This window comes from Pomacea canaliculata, linkage group LG13 (assembly GCF_003073045.1).
Source record: "Pomacea canaliculata isolate SZHN2017 linkage group LG13, ASM307304v1, whole genome shotgun sequence".
Classification (NCBI taxonomy): Eukaryota; Metazoa; Mollusca; class Gastropoda; order Architaenioglossa; family Ampullariidae; genus Pomacea; species Pomacea canaliculata.
In genome coordinates, this window is record NC_037602.1 from 23,335,009 (window position 1) to 23,356,005 (window position 20,997).

Genomic DNA, 20,997 nt, shown 5'->3' on the forward strand with positions numbered 1-20,997 from the left:
CAGCCAGGGTCTGAGTGATTTATTGACTCAAGCCCCGGATGAAGTTTGTAGACCTCAATCAGCAGCTGTTGACGTGGCGAGGGTCTGTATATTTACTCATCAACAACTTTCAGCACCGCCAGACATTTTGTAATATTCGCCGAGTGCCCATGGCTTTAGCTCGACGATTCAACCACAAAAGTGTTTCTTCATTAAGGCGTTTGTCTTTCCCCGGCCTTACCGCACATGTTCGATACATTAATGAACATCTAAGAGGTGATTTGAACAGCTAGCATCAGACACGAAATACACTATCCTTTGATGATGACAAGTCCGACCATTGCTTCCTGTGCTCTTGTCAGTTGAGGACGTTATTTTCACGTTATGCCAGTGAAGACACGTAATGAACAATTACGGCAATGCAATTTACTGATAACTTGGACTTTTACATTAGTTTGCATCCACATTATAACTTAAAGAAATTTGACCCCCCTCCCAAAAACAAAACAAAACAAAACAAAACAAAAACAAAAAAACACAAACAAACAAACAAAACAAAACAAAAACAAAACCCCAACAAAAGACAGCAATCAGGCGAGGCGGACTCCCTTCTACAGAAAAGAAATGAAAAAATAAACCTGTTTAAAGAAACCATTTACAACACCTCCTGACATTGACTAATCATACAGGTACCGTAGAATATTCCTACCAGCTTTGTCGGATTTACACAAACACCTCTCTTATTGTCAAAAAAAGATACGAGAATAGTTAGTCATCCCAAACATCAGTCTTCAACACTCTCGTCTCCGACACAGCAGCTGACAGTCGTCAGACCTGAGAGCTTTCCATCTCCTCACTATCAGACTGCCGCCACATCAACATTCTTACTCGCCCTCACTCACTCTCACTCTCCTTCTGTCACCTTCTCTCCCCCTCATCCTCTCTTGCTCCTGCAGCCAGACGCCAGTTCCCCCGGCAGCTAATGCTTCGGAGCATCACAGGCATTTGCTGCTCCGCCATTTTGTAAGGTCAAAGGGCAGAGGGCTGCTGTTGTGGTTGAGAGCGACGGCGTTGACCAATTCTCCACCGGCGTGGGACCACCCATCAGTCGCCGGCCCTCGCTAAGTGGCTGAAGTCCACGAGACACAAAAGCAACGGCTTTCAGCTCTCTCTCAGTCTCTCTCTCCCCCGAAGAGCATCTAAATCCTTGTAATGTTTTATCAGAGGATGTGTGTGGTAGGGGGTGTCGGTGCCGCTTAGCAAAAAAACCTGAGTGATTTCAAAGGCGAAAAAAAGTGTCGGAAAAAGTTCCGGCTCTATACAGAAACTCTCCAGAACGTTTCTATACTGTTGTGCATCTCACAGCAACAAAAATAATGCCAACCTTCACTAAAAATAGAAACATTCAATCTTCTAGGGAGAAAAAAAAAGAACTCTGAGCCTTAACTCTGAGATTTAAAATATGGGATGAGGTTAAAAAAATATCGTTCTTATGTTGTTAGTGGTACTTAGAGAAACGAAATAAAGATGAAATAAAGACTAAATTAAAACCGTTTAATGTTTACTGTTGTGGAGTTCATGTTGTCACGAGTAATAAATAACGGGCTAATAACAAGTTGATGAGTTGGCTCACACTCAGGTATTGAGCTTAAAAAAGCTTTTGACCACGTGGCCCACACTCAGCTGCTTGACAGCGATGACATCTTCATTACTTACCACACTGTGAAAAACTGGAATTAAAAAATAACAGACTTTAAACTAATTTTTAGATGTTACCTCACTTCCACACTGTTTAGAAAATTCTATTAAAATAATAAACAACAAGGACAAACCTCAAAAGCCACACGTGTTTGAAACTTTATGTGCGATGAAGAAAAGACAATCAGGTAAGTAATATGGCATTGTATATGTCCTCAAAACAATATTCATATATTTGCCGTTACAGGATGATGAAAAAAGCCAGGTACTGTTGGCATCATGTGTTCATAGTCAACAAAAACCTGACATTTTCTGGGAAATACATTTGCATCATCATAAAAAACAAGCAAAACAAACTTGTAAAAAACCAAGACAAACACCAAAAATGGAATGAGAGCAAAAAAAAAAAAACAACAACAAACAAACGAAAAAACCACACAAACAAAAAAAACAAAACAAAAACAAAACAAAACAAACCCCCCCAAAAAAAAAAAAAAAAACAACCAAACAACAACCCAAAAACCCAAACAAACAAACAAACCAAAAAACCATAAAAAAAGACGGATATTGAATACAACACAGAAGCAACAAACCCCAGTGTAAACATCCTGTGGTACTACAGACAGACTATCACATGTACACCACCAGTCACACCAGGTCCTAACATCCTGTGATCATACACACCCCCCTACCTTACCCTACTCCCCCCACACGCGCCGGGCGCCAGATTCAGCAAACATGTCTGAGGGCAGACTGACAGTACGGAAATCATTCAGTCTCCCCCTCCACCATTCCCTTGTGTGTCTGGCATGGAGGAACAGGAAATACCTTTTCTCCTATCTTTCATTCTCACTCATTTCAGACTCGGGTGGTTTTGCTAAAATTGCCCTCAGGCTATTTTTTAATTTGTTTTTAACAAATCTGAATCACTGCAGCTTAGACACAGATTAACAGATAGACTTGCACGCGCACGAACACACACACACATACAAACACGCACATACACACACAATCTTGCTCTTACTCTCTCTACTATCAAATTCAGAGTTAAATAATCTCACTATCACTGTCAGAACACACTGTTCTGGAACATTCCTACTAGTATGGAAATGTTGAGAGAAGTAACTCTAGAGCAGGGGTCTCAAACTCATATTAGCATGTGGGCCGCAGTGGAAAGTAACAGCCAGTCAGCGGGCCGCACCACGAAAAGAAAATGTTTTTTCATTAAATTTTACGAACACTACTGTCACTGCAGTTAAATTCTAAAATAAAGTTTTTATAATTATTAATTACAGTTAGTGTAGTTTATTACATGCACAGGCAGTTTAAAATAAGTTGACGTTGTCTCTGTCACTAATAACGGGGGTAATTTTCACTGCGGGAGTTAATCACCAAACACAACATACATATACACCGCAACGTGGCCGAGGGCCGCACAAAAATGTGCGTGTTTGAGACCCCTGCTCTAGAGAATATCCATGGTTACAGAGTAGTGAGCGGTGTTCATGCTGATCTACTTGTTTCTAGAATTAGAGGCGTTAATAAACTTGTTTTCAGACTGAGAAGTATCAATAAACTTGAGTTCATCACAAATAGTCATTATCCATTTGTTTGCAGACAGACTGTAATGTATTTTCTCTCACTCACCGACCTAATGTTTAACGTAGGTTTTACGCAGTATGCGTTCATTCACTCACTTCTCTCCTCTCTACATTTATCTCATTTCTTTCATCGGCTGCACCACTCACGTGATATGATCACACAGAAAACTTGTGAAGACTTGTGGACAGGATGGCGGGGGTGGAAGAGGTATAATATACCTATATATATATTATTTATATTTACAAGCTGCCTTGAGTGGCGGTATGAAACTGTGCGGTGGCAGTATCTTGGCTACACGATGATCCTGCATCCTTTAAACATTCCATTGGACGAGTCAACCCCTTTCTAGTCTTGGACATCTTCTTACTGTAGCCATGAAACATTTCATTGGACAAATCAACCCTCTGTAGTCTCGATATCTTGTCTCGTTAACCCTTTGTGCGTCCCCTGTGCACACCACACAGTTCGCTTTGTGTACAGAAATACAGACTGCTGTACTTTTCTCTTCTAAAACAGCAATTGCTCATAGAATGTTGTTGAAGTTGAGACACATATGAACTAATCAGACTTAGGGGTGAGGCTGGTTGACCTTTTCACTGCATACCGGCTGACTAGACGGGGTGACCGCCCACCCTTAAGAGAAAAAAAAAATCCAAAGGTCGGCTTGGGGCTGACCAAAGAGGTCAGACAAAAATAAGCAGCGGAGTCCGGCTGACGACCAGAACAAACAGCAGATCGTGCTCCACTAAAATGTCATGGAGGCTGATGAGGACCCTCGTCAGACAAAACAACGGAGGGGGAAAAATTGGAGGATTTTGACTATAGAGTGAGACAACATTGTGTGTGTGTGTGCTTGCTGACTACACTCATACTCGACATATTACATATTTTCATATGGTATGTGAAACATCAAAACTCATACCTTAACGCTATTGTTAGTATTTATTTAGAAGTAAGTTATACTTATATCTAGTATCGAGCGATCCTCAAAGAGACAGACCTTGTCGCTCCCTCTAACACCCCGAGGGTGTCACGAGCACCCTGCGGCTACCACCTGACCCCTGGGGCTGCTATCCGTGTCATGTGTCGATTCAACATGTCTCGTGGGCCTCAAAGAAACAGTCAGACAACAGGTAGGTGAGGTGAAAGCATGTATCGGGGTGCACCTGTCGGCGCCCGCGGGGTATCACGAGGTCCCAGCAGGCAGTGCGCATGGTGTTGGGGAAACGGGAGGTGGATACCGAGATGCTAGTGCATGTAGAAGCGTTCGTATACTAGGATATGCATGTTAACATATACAGCTGGGAATAATGGACACAGGCAGAAATCTCTCGAAGGAAGAAGGTAAAAAAGGTGAGGAATACGACACAAGAAAGCAACTGCCAGAGTTTAGCCACAAGACCTATACGGTAGCTCTCTGGCAGCCAGCAAAAGGTCAGAAAAACAGAGTTGGGAGTTATCAAACCCTTACGAAAGTTGCAGGCTCGGCGCACCTTGTGTTTGACTTCTCCACAGCAGGGAGGAGGATGGCGAGGCCACTGAAAACACTGAACAGAAAGATGAGACGGAATTGTTCCGGAAACAGCGCTGTTGAGGGCAAGTGCGAATACAGTCGGTCACCTGTTCCTCCGATTGATGCTCTTCCTCTGTCAGTCAGGTGGTCCTCTTCCACAGTTTGCTGTGGAAAAGTGTCGTTTGTAGGACAGACTAGGGTACAGTTTGTGCCATGACATACGGGTATGATAGTTTATATGAATACGTATGTTGGCGCATCTTCTGTACAGCCTTTTGCAAATCAGTGACAGAGTACACACAGGAGACAAAAATGTGAAATAAATATTGTTTTTTTATGGTATACCCGATGGTTGAACCTTTTTATCATCTGATAATGATAAAAAACTTATTGTGTAATGTTTTAAAGCATTCCGAGTCGCTTCTTGTTGGTTATCTTAGTAACAACTGAAGTGGTTAACAAGTACTCCAGTGCGCCAACCAACCCCCCCCCCTACCAAAAAAAAAAAAAACCCCAACAAAAACAAAAAACAAACGAACAAAAAACAAAACCAACCAACCAATTAAGCAAAAACAAATAAAAGCAAGCAAACAAACAAACAAACAAACAGACAAAAAAACAAAACAACAAATGCAGATAAGTCGGAGAACCTGAAACTGCGAACAGTGATGGAGGACAAGCAACTGTTTGTACTGACTTGGCGCTGCAGTCGCGCGTGCAGGCGAAACATCAAACGCACTTACACGTCAGGTCACATCCCTCATTGCTTCTACACCAAGTTTGACAACAACAGCTGCAGCGCATTTCACACAAGCGGCATGCCGGCAGCGTCAACAACCACGGGAGAAGAGGACAGAAACAATGCCCGCAGCCCACCTTCGCCCAGCCATCCATCCAACACCATCTCATCATCCAGTCATCTTCATCCTTTCTATTTATCACCACATGTCCGCAATCACTTTGGTGTCCATCCGACATCGCTCCACCACCACCCTGTCATCTATTACCATCACATGCTATCCACCCGACACACCACCATGTATTCACTACAACCACCACTAACCCCCGATCTCTCAACGGTCATTGCAGAAAGAGGGATGCAAATGTGGCTGACCTTCTTCATATTTAGCAGCATCTCCTGGTGGCAGCGGTCATCCCAGACCTTGATGACAAGCTCATTACCATTATGGCAAACACCAAGTCCTTTCTTCTTCCATTAAACACAGAGGGTCTGTTTGCATTCATAACATTTGCCTTCTGGACGGACAACAGTGTGATCTGGCAACAAAATCTTTTCTGTGGATGAAAAGAATTTATCCTATTAGTACAATCTATCTACACAGTATGTATGTGTCTTTCTTATAACAATAATACTTTAGTCCGAAGGTGCACTAATTAGTCTTCTCTCTATATATCTATCATTGCATAAAATAGTATGGGTCATTTTATAAATTATACTGCTCTCAAAAATCAAGAATCGCTTTTTTTTATTTATCTATAACATTCTTTATATTTTGTAATACTCTGCAGTCCAAAACTCAAAACAGTTGTGTCTCAGGTATCCGTCAGTTTTGAGCGAATGTTGTCCCTAAAAATGTTCATTCGTTACAAACAATAAACAGAATTTGTTGCCAGAGCGCCGGGAGTTCACGTTGTGGAGACGTAAGTGCAGCTGGCAAGTGCAGCTGGCAACTACAGCTGGCAAGCATCCTTCACGGCGCTAGATGGTCCTGCCGGCGTGAGGAGGCAGGTGGACGTCAACAACGCTGTGAGGTCTGCCCTCACCACTGAGCCTTTCAAACAGTTTTAAACTTGTCTTGATAATGGAGATACGGGATGTAGAGGCTGCTACAAGGCTGACTGCTCGTTTCTCTTCCTTTTTAACCTCCACATCGTCTCTCATTATGTGATTCTAAAATATATCTTCTTCTGGTTCTACTTTCTTCCGCCATTCGCTACAGCGTCCCTCATCATGTTCACCAGATCATCTTTGTTATCATATTGAGGTGAGACTTGCAGCTCCTACAGACGAACATGAGTCCTAGAAAGGTCCTTGCTGCCAGAGGATGCTTCACATTGACCAGATGCTAGTCACAGACCTCAGACCAGCATCATGGCAGTCACAGACATCAGCATTTTACACCTCTGTAATATAAATTAACATCATTCGATGTCAGCAATATCGTAGATTAATGACACAAGCAACCCCTAAACTATTCTTTATTTTTTCTTCACTCAGTATGTAAATCAACTCACTATCGTATTCAAAAAACCATTTCCTTTCTTCTGTGTGCACGTGCTGGATTGAGAGAGCGATACAGAGGCTACATGATCTCACAGTATCTCCAAGCCACCCACCCACACGTCTACCGTGGAAAAAGTCGAGAGATTCAAGAAAAAAAAATAATGGAAGGGAGTCTGAATAGCAGTTGAAGGTGAATGGGTGGATTCATTAAAGCTTTCTAAAGTATGATACGATTAACAACAATCCCCATCGTATGGGCAGCAGCAAGGTGATATTCCGTGATGAAACCTTGCTTGGTCGGAGCTTTTTATTAGCGAAGTTGGGGAAATCAGCTTCCTCCAGATAAGCTGTGATCGATATCGCCAATAACCTGGCTAATATGCAGTCAGCGAAGTCGAATGGTAGCAAAGAAAACTTATTCCTCCCGAAGAAAAGGCAGTGAATCGATGCTCGGGCATCATCTGAAATTGCCTATTCTTGTGAAAACTTCTAGAACTCTCGCCACATTTTCTCAATAAACCTTGCCAAAATTTGTTCAGATTTGTACTTGATGGTAAAAGCTCAATTACAGTCTGCTTTTACTGGTTGTAGAGTGGGTGGCATCGGTGAGATGGATGCTGCATGTTCCCAAGACCTACACAGAAGGGAACATCACACGCATCCCATCATCGTCATCATCATCATCACACACACAGAGGCTTGTTGTCGGAGAAACATCTATCGTTAGCAATCTCTTGTAGAATATAAGTTGCTGCCACTGAAGTATCAGGCCTGACCACCTTCATGTTGGGGGAAGGACGGCAAGAATGGACGACTACAGTAACCGAGCGGACCGATGACTAGAGGACTTCTTCGATTCTGACAACTGAGCTCTGCTCACTCCTTAATAAAGGGGTAATAGAGAAAAACACTACAGCTTACAGTATAGACAGCACAATGTCACTTCAGTGCAATGTCTGGTCACCTGAGTATTTGCTAATAATGAAAACTTCGGAGAGATATGATGAAAGGATCAATGGATGGATGGACAGAAAAAATCAGTAGATATACAGAGATGGTAACATGTACGTGTGATGTGTTGTAGAATGTGTGTGATGTATTATGATGGTTACATGTGTGATTTGTTGTGTCAGAGCAGATGTACTTTGAAGCTTGTTGCTAAATTTAAACCCTCCATCAAGACTTCTTCATCACATGCCGCGAACACTTTTATTACAACCACATGAATGCACGGCTGATAATGGTTTCAACACCGGACAGCCGCAGTGTGTGCAATGTGCGTGAGAGAAACGGTTTATTTCGGGTGGAGGGAACCTTCATGAACACCACTCCCATTGCCATGATCAGCGATGTGCTCAGGTCTTGTTTTTACTGAAAAGTACAAGATACAACTTTGCTTTTACTTCCAAAAAAACCTCTGGCCTGTCTGAAATATCCCCGTGAACACATTCCATTAGCCTGGCGAAGGAAATTGCAACACCATCACCTTCTCTGGTGTTTGAAAAAGAACAAGAATGTGATTCTGGTGGCAGTGGAATGAACATAATCACTTTTATGGCGCGCGGGATCTTGATATTGCGCGTGCTTCATCACTGTCTTCTCGGACCAGTGGCCGAGACTTTAACACCTCAGTCCATGGAGGCTGATGAAACCTGATCCCACTACTACACATCCGTCTATCATGCAGGCATCTGTGCACATAGACACACATACAGACACACATGCACACACAGAGGAAAACACAAACAAATACACAAACATACAGGTAAGGGCGCATCTACATATACTGGGCGATGCAGAAGATGCATGTGTGACAGTGTCCCCCACCCTGTTGTGATGAAACCACAGCAATGTGGTGCAAGTCGGGTGCAAGTTGAAATCACGAGGTCGATGTGAATTCCAATCTCTTCCTTTCTCATCAGAAGAGGACGCGGACGAGGACAGGACGCAGGCGATCAAAGGGAGGATCGGGGCGAGCGCTCCCGCCTTTTGTGAACTCGTTGAGTATAACAGACCTTCGGCACCTCCTTTGATGTTGTAACCTATCAGGGATTCGGGCCAGAAGGTCAAGTGAGGTCAGCTTTCTGGAATCACGTGAGGAAGAGAAGTCTAATGGGCGAAGACCTCGCTGTTCAAAACAGGAAATTGGTGGCGCGCTCTGGAGATGTCTGCGTGCAGATATTCGTCCAAAAATGAAGAAAGTCTGGAGATGCATGTTAGTGATAACTGCCACGAAAACAAAACACAAACCGACTTCTATCTGACGGTTTTTTTTAGTCATATCTCTTCTTCTCTACGCCCATCCATCTTTCTTCCTTTGCTTTCTTGTTTTGTCCTGTACAGCAGACATCTGGAATCCTGTAAGTAGAAATCTTTATTCTGTCAGTAAACATCTGTTAACCTGATACTAGACATCTTTTATCCAGTAAACATCTTTTTATCCTGTATGTACAAATCCTGTATCCTGTATCCTGTTATATTGTACATTATCCTTCTTTTATCCTGTAAGTAAACCTCTGTTAGCCCGGCTTTATGCGCTGTCAACTCCTTTTGTATATGCTTTGTATATTATGACAAATATATTTGTCATTATTTGGTTTGTGCATCTCATCCAGAAGAATAAATTTATTCTGAAGTTTCTCTCTTTCTGCAAGGAAGGATAACCCTGTACTATATTCTCTCAGCATGTCTGTCTGTGGGCAGACTAGTCCTCCCACAGAGTCAAAGGGAAAAAAAAAAAAAAGGATGGATGAGAAAAGAAAACAAAGAGTTAACAGACTGCATCGACATTCCGACGAGAGCTGTAGCGAGACTATCGAACTGTGATAAGGCGCCATCTATCGGACACCAGGAGCACTTACAGTCAATCACTCACAGGAGGGAGGAACACACGGTTATTGGGTGGGAGGGTCAGTGGGTGTAAGGGTGGACTGGCAAGCCGAACATTAGAACTGCTTTCCCAGTAGCTGGCTTAAGTGTACACCAGAGGTTAACTCACTTCGACAGCGTCTGACCTCTCGACACCTGCTTCCCTCTGTGAGTGAGTCACAGAATCAGTCGACAATCGGTTCTTCATCCGCATCTATCTCAATAAAATACTAGCCCAATGTCATCAGTAACTACATGGGTAAATATATATATCGCCATGCAGAGAGCTCCTACCTCGTGCTCAAGTGGTATCTGCACTGTGATGAAAGATGAAAGAAATCAGTCAGCTTCACCCGAGTCTGTAAACGTAGCGATGACATCGGCATTGACCTCGCCGTTGGTCCCTCCAGAAGGTCTTGTGTGATGAACAGGGGTACAACCCCTTTGACCTCCTCCCCACGTCACGTGACGTGCAGTTAGCAGAGAACCCTCCCACTTCTTTCATTTGCTTTTCCGTTGCTTTGAAGATCTTTTGAACCGGTTTAATGGCGAAACGGCCTTCTTTCTTTTCGTTATACCCTTTGTATTGCGACAGGTTATTGGGGAGAAAGAATAGCATTCGGAATAAACCATTCAGGTTTGTTTTTCTTTGTTTCTTTCTTCACTGACAGCCAGGTTAAAATAGAACACAATCACTTTTTTTTAAAGCAAAATACACACAGGCAGACTGTTCCCAAGACCCTCTTTGTTAGTTTGAACCTAAAATACACGAACCAATTCCCCTGACAAACCGAACTATTGAAGTCAAGCTTTAAATACTTAGGGAGCATCCTTTGGAAAAGCCTCCCTCTTCATTAGGTTGAAAAAAGCACTAAGCTGCTTCAGACAAGAATTAATGAAATATTTGTACCAAACCCTTTTATCTTCTACCGAAGTCTCTTATCCATCAGTGGTGAACCGAGCACGAGGACCCTGCACTGATGAAACTGTTGGTGAAATTGTTCCTGACTTTCAGGAACATCCTGCAAATACGAGTTAATACTACTTGTTACTCTTGTAATAGTTAATCTTACAATTTTCTTTTTGTAATAAATTGTTATTGCTGTCTATCAATTTAGTGGACTATTTACCATTTTTTAAGGGTGAAGGCTGGATGTTAAATCTGTTTTGATTATGATACCAACTTCGTAAATAAACAATTGTAATTGTCAGATTTTCTTATCTTTCTGACTTTTTGGCGAAATCTGTTGCTTTTCCTGCAGGCTATTTTCGTTCCAGAAATCATGATCATAATGTATTAAAAAGTGTCATACATTTTATAACAAATGTCATTGTGTAGTAACTCAATCCACAAATAATCTATTTGCTCCAAAGTGTTTTTCATGTTTTATGAATTTTAAAATTCAAATTATCTGTATCAGACCTTCTAACATATTTCAATATTAATCTAAGAAAGTAAAAAACATATTTACTTCGATACAGTGAGCACACAAATCTCATTTTACAATACAACAAATGCAGCATTTGGAAGACAAAAAGACTGAAATGAAAGGACACCCAAGACCCAATAAGCTTTACCACAGATGTCGCCATCACAAATGTCAAATGAGTGACATTCATGTACAAGTTTTAGAGACTGCGTTTCGTAAAGCCTTAACTTTTCGTCTTTAATAAGAAAGTAATCAAAATGATGAAGAAAAAAGGTTGCATTTTCTCCTTTAAATGTAGCACGAACAAATGATGAAAACACGGTAAGTTAGAGTTGGAAAAAAAACCTACAGTTGCAAAAGTTACACATTCCAGTCTTACATATCACAAATGGTATTGTACCACTGATTTTTTTTAAAGTTCCAGGCATTTGCATACATAATCAGTCTAAAGTTCCAAAACTATAACACTTAGAAACTACTCACCGAATAATCAAGAACATCAACAACAACAACACACATACACACACCTGCATGTGTATGCAAGAGAGTTAATCTGTTCACTATTTTCGGAAAGATATGAGGTTTATGGTTTTTTTAAAATTTGTTTTATGTTTTTAAGTGGCCTGCGCCTTAAATGTGCTGGCAGGGAATTCCAAACTGCGCACCCAAAAATTTCTCCTACCAGTCGTGAGGACGAGCAACCCGCACGTTCATCTTCTCTGCCCTTCTCTCAGTTGTCCTCCAGTAATAACTATCGTCTCAGCCTCTGCCTGCAGGAATAACGTGCCCCAGGCCGTTTAGTAATCTTGTAACGCAAAGGGCACGGGGGGCACAGACCCAGGCTTCAGTTGTAAAGGGCGAGCAGCGAAGACCAAGGGAGACTATCGGCCACCAGAATGTTTTATGTGGTGATCTGCTGACGGGCGCACGAGCCAAGTGTCGTCCATAAAATCCCTCTTGCTCAGCTGTTTGCTAATTCCCCTGCTTTCCCTCCTATCAGCAGAAGGATTCGCCTTTTTTGGAGGGCCGGATAGGAGAAAGGAGGAAGAAAGAAACGCGTCAGCTGTTAAGATGGAGGATGGGGAAGGGGTAGACGAGTTTAAAGTCCTGATTCGCGATTTGTAGTTTTTAGTCCACAGACAAGGATGCCTCCCCTTAATCGCCGGCTGATGCCACTTGTAGCTCAGCGTGCGGTACCCGGGGTACGAGAACGAGGCGCTCGACGATAAAGGACTGGCGATGCAGTCGTATGAACTACACGACGACTCAGGGGATGAGGAGTTTTAGATGACAGAGAAATCAAGATACTACAGACGATAACATTCTTCTATTTAAACAAACAGTTCTTCGATCGTTCCAGACATGCTCCATATTTTAACTTTAAAAATTTTAGTCGTTTCCGAAGTGTAGGTATTTGTATGTGTTTTAACTTGATAGATATTTATGTCGTGTTGGTTGTTATTTATAGTGTTTTAGCATTCTCTCTATTTAAGCTTCACTCTTCTGTTTACTTTTTCTTCTTCTCTCTGCTTTGTATTTCTATTGCAGTCTTGTATGTTCCGTTTAAATGGTCCTGAATATTGTATGCGCGCGCGCGAGAGAGAACGAGAATGGAAGGAACATGAACCGTGAGCGTGCTAAAAGGGACGCTAATCCTACTAAACATTTCTGACAGGCCTAGCAGAGTTGTCGCCCTGTTACCGCTGCCTCTCGGCCGACACACACGCACAGACTGCATGAGATCCGTTTTACCATTTAATCTACACAACATCTAGGGTCACCTGAGAGGACAGGGTTATTTCTGCAAGTAATGTAGATGAACATATATGACATGAGTGGCTGTTTATCTTATCAGTAAAGCGGAGAGTGGCGATGTGTGTGTGCGTGGCCTACATGTAAACAGACTGGTGTTTGATGTACACAGGACTCTAGATACAGCCTGTCCACAGCATGACATTTAATCTCTAGTTCCAACAGTAAAAAAAAAATTAATAAGCATCGGTGCTGACTTTATTATTACAAGGTCATTTTTTTAATGGTAATAGACTAATAGTAAAGAGTTGTTAAAATTGTCAGTATATATATTATCTCGTAAGCTGTCAAATAGGAAATGCAACTCGCGGTGTTTTAGTAGACAGAAAGGAAAAGGACAATCACCTTTAATCGCCTAAACAAAGTTTTATAAGGTTACCTCAAATCTATTGCAGTATCCTAACTTTACTTGACCAGTCCGGTATTTTTTTTGTCCGTGTCCACACATTAATGTCTGTGCCACAGAACCTACAGGTTTGTTGGCTGCACTACAGAAATCTAGGTTTTACAAATGCAACAAACCTTGGGGAATATAGGAGGCCAGACATTTTCACCATCAATACACCACAAGGGTACTATACACAAAAAAAGCTGGAGACTATTAGAATGGTATTTGCGTGGTGCCATGGGAGAGATGAGGCACAACCAATATTAATGTCAGAAACAATCAGGATGCTGAGGGAGGCAGCTATCTTGGCGAAACACACTGAGCACAGATGGTACAAAATGATCTGCAGTATCCAACATTGGGGACAAACGACAGGCGTCTAAGACAGTATCGTTAAAACACACTGATAAATCTTTTTTTTTTTGTTATTTTAAATCTTATCTTGTCAGCGCTGGCACATGTTATACCTAGTAAAGCTGTCAGCATGGATACGGCTGCAACAGAACTTGACACAGTGCCTCATTATACACTGGTAACAGTAAACACCTGTTGACAAAATATTACTGGACTGGTTTCCCCATCCCACCTGAATTCAATGTGAAGGCACTTTAGTGGTGAAGTGTCCGCATAGACATCATTAATTGGAATAAAACAGCTACTGAACTTTGGAGCTTCAATTCTAAAGTTTTCTAAGTTAGTGTTTCAATAATACGATGTTTATACTTTCATGTGTAGCTACACTGAGAGCAAGCAGATACCCCAGTGGTTAGAGCACTGGAGTCCCGACTTAAAAAAAGAGATCAAGCGCCAGCTGTTCGACTTGGGCAAGTTTTGCTGCGCTAACCGGGTATCGAACCAGAGCTGTCAGCAACCCCAGCGCCACATAGAATGTAGGTCGATGCAGTGCAAGTGCAGGCCGGCGTGCGACGACTGCACACTACACGCGCGCCGTGTACCGCGCTGCTGGCTGTGCAGGGAAGCGTGTCTTCCGGCATCAACGCTTGCAACGGTCGTCCAACCGCCGATCACTAGAGGGACACCGGCGGCTTCTTCACAGCGATCGTTGAATTGTGGTAAGTCTGTACTCTACCATGACCATTATAGACTAAAAGTAACGGGACTCCATGTCAGTCTATGTATTATGGGATACACGAGTGCTGTACGTGACCTGACGAACCGGGGCAGCTGCAAGGAAGGGGGAAAGGAGGTCAAAGACTCGATGTTATCAAATAGGTTAAGTTATAGGAGGTCAAAGGTACACAGCAGGACAGTGACTTCAGTCTGTACTGTAATGCCGTGTGTTTGAGTTAAGTGTTGCGAGAGTGCGGGGTAGTGTTGGAAGCAGGTTTCCAGGTGTCTGACTCTAGCACTTGTCGCTTGACTGCATCTGTTTGACTCACACTTCAGTGGCGACCGCCATGAACGTCAGCGGCAAGGGGGCCTTTGTGACGGGAGGTGCCAGAGGACTGGGGCGCGGCATCGTGGAAATACTGTTGTCGAGAGGAGCTAAGGTAGGCCCCCAGTTTGTCATGTACCGCGGTCTCTCCCTCCCTTTCTCCTCCCCTCTGCCCCACTTTCTTAGTCCGCTGTAACAAACCGCTACCTTTCACTTTCGCTTTCACTTAAGCATGCGGAAATTTTACAGAATTTAAATGGAAGTGCGCTAAGTTCTCTCCTGTAAAACTGCATGATTTGTGTGTGGGTAAAATTTGATATTTGGACGTAAATGTCGCGTGATCTGACACCGAGCACAGGACATCCCGACACTCATGAATAATTATAAAGATACCTAGTCTGCTGCTGCTCGTTTTTACAATGGCCTGTTGCCCTACATTGTCTAGTTTTGAAAACATTGAATATGACCAAGTTTCTTTGGGAATATTCTGAGATGACTCAGAGAAAGAAATGTTAATTAAGTTGTTGGTAAAAAAAGCAAAGCAGATTGAGCTCCAGAAACAAGAAAGTATGATGCTATAGCTACTATCATACGCAAACTTGTAGAAAATGTTCTATAGAAGCTATATATAACCAACAATTTATGATGATGAATAAACATCTCATTTAGGATCTCATAGCTATTTAAGAACTGTTCTGATGTAAAGATTGCATATCTATATTCCATGTATCAATAACACCAAAATTTACCCAAACACTCTGACATCCCTCCCAATGTGTTGTCATGCTCTATCACACTACACTAAAAAATGCATACAAATCATTTTGCTATCTCTTTAAATTAAAAAAAAAATGTATGCAAGTGTCCTTTTGTGTATTTAGAAGGACATCATAAAATAGAGTAAATGTTTAAGTTCATTCTCTCCCCTTGTACAATATAGTGCAACTTTATTTGTCACAGAAACAATAAAGTCTCTGTGTAACTATACAAGTGCACAAGTTGCACCATCTAGACCAACCAGCAGGTCAAAACCAACAACATATAACTACAATCACAACTCTTGTTCTCTCTCTGTTCTCTCACACACACACACAAAGGCTGAACCAATCAAAGGCAGAACTCCTTACAGAACATATTTGTCATCACAGATAATTGTAGTAGCTTCATAATCTCTACACTAACTTGACTAATTCTTTCCCAGCCCTTTGTTTATTTGCTGTTCTTCTTCATCTCTGCCTCTTGCATCTAGATTCTAGACCACTAGTTGCTGAAGAGTGTTTGTAGGCTGCTTTTGTAAATAAGCCTTTGTGTATAATTGTAAATCAAATGATGAACCCACTACTGAAAAACTAAAACCCGATTCTTTTTTTGAGTGTCTGTGTTGTAATATAGAATGTCATGGACCATCTGGATAGGTGCTTAGATAATACCTTTGATGACTGAAAACATTGTTGTTGTTGTTGTTTTTGTTGTTGTTTGAGTTTGTAATTTAACTGTTATTCCTAAGAGGATAAGTTATTTATTGAATTCTTATTTTTCTCTCTCTCTACTTGCATGTCACATTTATTTTAAAAGATGATACCATCTCTTTTGGGCAGCAGAGCAATGGCAGAATAAGTGTAGTGGCACACTGACACATAGTAAGATGTCTGCAAGCTGGGAGGATCCTGGATATTCTAATGAAACATTATTGTCAATCGTCAAGTACAGCTTTATAGCGACACAAAGTGGTGACCTTTCGTTCAACAGCTGGCTTTAGAATTCCACCGGCAACTGCTGTAGGGGTCGTGGACACTTGACTCTGTGACACAGTGCATGGTCAGTAGAGCATGACACTGCGTATTAGCATGGAAACTGGCGAAGGTGTGCTGTGTCCTCTCGTGAACTGACTCTACACAAACACTGAATTTGCCTGACTGAACTGTTTGCTGCCTAGCAACCATTTCCTCTATATAAAATAAAAATGAAGTCATGGAGAAATGCAAGTGTGGATCGTGAATAATGGAGAGACATACCTGGAAAAGTGCAGGTGTGCAGGAAAGAGGGAGAATGGAAATAAGTTTTAGAATATCCTGTCTGACCGCATAATGATTTTGCACGTGCCTCCATGGCCCCATAAATCTGCGAAAACACGAGTTTGTAGAGCTCGAGCCTTGGTGTGTTCGATCTGCAAGCCCTGACTCAGTCACCTTACACACACACAGACACATACACAGACATACACAGACATACACACAGACACATGGATGTAAGGAGGTTCAACTAGCCTCTCCCTCTCCCGGTCACATATCAATGTTGACGTCAGAGCTCACGCTGACAAGTTGCAGTCGATCGGCAGGTGTGATGTAAGCAAGTGATGCAACATGTCACATGTCAGCCATTATTTTTCGGTTTTCTTGTCTTCTCCTACCTGTCTGCAGGTGTACTCACTGCAGGCCTCACCTCACCTCGTGTCACTATTCGTCTCGCGAGTTCCGAGGATCTGACCCGCGCGTATAATGTTCACGTCACGCCAGTATTTTTATCCAAGAACACATCGCATGATAACACACAAGTCCATCTCGCCACCAGTCTCTAAAACCCAGAAATACTCTACAGCCTACAGGAAGCCACAGGCAGCACCACAGGGTTCATACTTTGATTAATATCTGCACCTTTGGCTGATCTGTAAGTAACTGTCTGTGTAGGTATTTTTCTGCGACATCAGCGAGAGCAATGGCCGTGCAACGGAGCAGGAACTGCAAAAAGTTTATGGTGCAAGCCACGTGACGTTCTCTCAGTGTGACGTCACTAATTCTTCTCAGCTTAAAGGTGCAGTAAACCAAACAGCCCTCTGTCTGTGAGTGCTGCCATCGGCATTAATTATATATATATACGAAGCGTTCACACACAATTAAAAAACACACGATTGTAACTCGTTATTTAACTTGTTTTCATGGTTACATAGTACCTCAACAACAGTCCATGGTTACCAAGTACCTTAATAATGAAATATGATTACACAGTACTACGATAGCACTTGTTTACAAAGTACATTAATAAATCTCCATGGTTACGGACTACCGCGATGATGATCCATAGTTACATGGTACCTCTATGGTGGTATATGGTTACAGAGTACCTCAGTAATGTTTGCAGAACAGTTTAATAACTGTACATGGCTGCAAAGTACCTCAAAAACAACGGTTCATAGTTACAGAGTATCTTAATTATGGTTTACAAGGTAACTATGTTTACAGAGTACCTCCATAATTATAATTTGTTTTCTTTTTGTTTTATGGGAACGTGAACTAGGGCGCCCAGTTCAGAGTTTTAAATACAACTACAATATTTGCTTTTTAAAAGTTTATGCTGGCTGTTTCACTGTTACTGCATGTGATTACACTGGCTGTAAACCTGTTTATCGCCATTTACAGATGTGTTCGAGCAGGCTGTCAGCAAGCTGGGGGCAGTGGAGATTTGTGTCAACAATGCAGGCATCATGGATGAGAGGGTCTGGGAGACTATGCTGGACATCAACACGGTGAGTACTGCAATAGTCTGCATCCCATGCTGCTCAACCTTCACTGCCTTTAGTCAGCTGCACAGGTATTTGTCGCACTGAGCATGTCACAACGGGGTCGTGAGGTCACGGGCATGAAAGATGTAGGTCACGGTCATCTCTCCACGGGATTTCTCTTCACTGTTGTTTCTTGTTCTGTCTTCACTGTTCTCTCTTCGCATATTCTTATGCTGACTGGGCCGCCGTCAGGTGCAAATCGTTTGCATCAGCTTGCGACCTTTTTTTCTCCACCCGCCGGGTGTTGACAGGTTGGATACCTTGCATGTATCACGCAATGATTTTGTCAGCTTTTTTTTGAAGTTTGTGAGAATGCTAGGTTCTCAGTTCTTCACATAAAGTGTAGGATTTCTTACAAAAAAATGAGAAAACTACTGATGAAGTTACTTTGTGGTGTCTGTCCATCAGCGGGCCACTATACGCGGCTGTCAACTGGCCTTTGACCACATGGACAAGACGCGTGGGGGGAAGGGCGGGGTGATTGTCAACATGGTGTCCATTGCAGGTGGGTCTCATCCTTCATTCTGTTCAACTCAGTTCACTCTTGCTCGTTACCCACCAACGATTTTCTCTGTTTTCTCTTGCCCAGATTCAGTGACCGAATAATACATGTCTATTCACACCGTTAGTTGTCGCCATTCTTTTGTCTAGCCATTTGTCAAATCATTTTTCCAGATATTTGTGAAGTCATTCATCAAGAACACTTCCATGCATTTGTTTTCTTCTACAGGTCTTTTCTCCGAACATTTCTTCCCAGTGTACGTGGCCACCAAGCATGCTGTTCTCGGGTTCACGCTGAGCTGGGCTGTGAGTACGTTGACCTTATGACCCTAGCCATTGCTGACTGTGACGATGTGTGATGCCAACGTCTGAAAAGAAATCAGTTTACCTGTGCTCGATACCTACAGACATACGAACACACTGACACACAGACACCCTGCTAGACTGCGTGGCAAACAACCAGCACAGATGCCACGTGCAGAGAAAGAACAGCGTGCCCGAGACGAGAAATGAACTCAGGGGCAGCCAACCTTCACTGTATTGGTGACAGGCGCTAACAGCGCTAACCGTTGCGCCACCGGACCGCTTACATACCCTCATGGAAGGAATAAAAGAAAGAAATAAAGAAAGACAATGAAAAATGAAGGGAAGGGTAGAAGAGATGATAATCAGTGCCATGTTGTTTGAATACCTTTGCTCTGCTGATAACAACACCTGTCGTGTGCAGGCGTGCATGGAGGATGGCAAGCAAGGTGTGAGCTGGGCATGTCTGTGTCCTGATGGATGCGACACCGACCTACGGCGCAATCTGCAGGAGGGTCAAATCAACGACATCCCGCTACAGCAACCCCAACAAACTTCTGCTCAGGTTCGTTCCAACTTCCATGCTTCGAATCCAAATACATATCAGTAATAATAATGTTTAACTGACATCGGTCATCCAGTAGTCCAACGAAAGACAACAATAATTTTCATATTGATGATGACATTCATCTTTTGATAAATGATGTAACATGTTTTGTATAAGATGTATGCGGAAAGACGTTCACATAAGAAAGTAGGTCGATAGACATGAACACAGGAAAGTAGATGGAGAAACATGCAGAACACACACAACACACAACAGTCATGATTACAGTAGTAAGAGAGTTGTCACAGCTTCAGTATGCCATCATTCTCATGTCAAGACCTACTCTTACCCCCACAGTCCGGGAGAAGTTGCTGATGCTCTGATGATGCTGGTGGAGAACAAGGACAGTAACGGGGCGATACTACAGGTGTCCAAGACCAGGGGCGCCGTGTACCGGAAACGGATGATCGTTGATGCCGACGGGGCGTCGAACCCATTCTTCTGTGACTGACAGACTGACTCGGTCTGTGAACATGAACACTGTAGTCGCCATCCTAGGACGACACTGATGTCATGTTGTGAAGTTGTGAAAATCGCTCAGTTTTGAAACTATTAAATTAAAAAAAAAACCTCGCTGTTGTTACTTTCTTGTATTTAGTGAGAAAACTGTCGTCATTTGGAGAAATACAGCCATATTTGGAATTGTATCATCTTGTAAATTGATTTGTAAAACTCGCGATTATTGATAATATCTTTATTACACTATATTGCCTTGTGTTTTGCTACTGGGGATGTGCATTGGGGGCTCATTTAATTAATTAGATACTTAGTAGCAATACATTGTTTTGAAAGCAATGTTTAGAGCGCAGAGCTTACAGACCTGAGGTTACGATGTCGACACACAACTCCTCGACATTAGACAAGGGACATAATGAATGAGCACTTTACAGCAGCTTTTATTGGATTACTTCCCTTTCTGTTCGATAAGGATTTGGGCGCCTGAAAATATTTAACTTTTTAAGTGGGTTACTATTATATGCCTCGTGGTTTTACTTATCACTCGAAGCTTGGACAAACGAGAAACAAAGTGTTTCTGGCATTATGTACTACACTTAAATAGCTCCAAGTAATAATTTTAAAATCTGTAGACCAGTTT

At 42.3% G+C, this 20,997-nt stretch overlaps 1 protein-coding gene across 2 annotated transcripts; it reads left to right on the forward strand.

The window, feature by feature from the left end:
- The first annotated feature begins 14,418 nt into the window (after nucleotides 1-14,418).
- On the forward strand, nucleotides 14,419-20,473 carry LOC112554254 (15-hydroxyprostaglandin dehydrogenase [NAD(+)]-like). Of its 2 annotated transcripts, none has more exons than XR_003097224.1 (8): nucleotides 14,419-14,608; nucleotides 14,943-15,046; nucleotides 17,619-17,742; nucleotides 18,348-18,454; nucleotides 18,899-18,995; nucleotides 19,221-19,301; nucleotides 19,719-19,859; nucleotides 20,199-20,473. XR_003097224.1 is itself a non-coding variant. In XM_025221956.1 (8 exons), exons 1-8 carry the CDS (start codon nucleotides 14,434-14,436, stop codon nucleotides 20,214-20,216), a joined length of 843 nt encoding a protein of 280 aa, XP_025077741.1. In that variant the 5' UTR covers nucleotides 14,419-14,433; the 3' UTR covers nucleotides 20,217-20,473. The 2 variants fall into 2 exon arrangements, 1 of the variants encoding a protein (XP_025077741.1); XM_025221956.1 differs by having other exon boundaries at nucleotides 19,221-19,297.
- Nucleotides 20,474-20,997: the final 524 nt, after the last annotated feature.

Coding starts and splice junctions, on each gene's coding strand:
- LOC112554254 (XM_025221956.1), top strand. CDS start 14,434: ATGCAGTGCAAGTGCAGGCCGGCGTGCGACGACTGCACACTACACGCG. Junction 15,047..17,618: donor TGTTGTCGAGAGGAGCTAAG/GTAGGCCCCCAG, acceptor CTGTCTGTGTAG/GTATTTTTCTGCGACATCAG. Junction 19,298..19,718: donor GGTTCACGCTGAGCTGGGCT/GTGAGTACGTTG, acceptor TGTCGTGTGCAG/GCGTGCATGGAGGATGGCAA.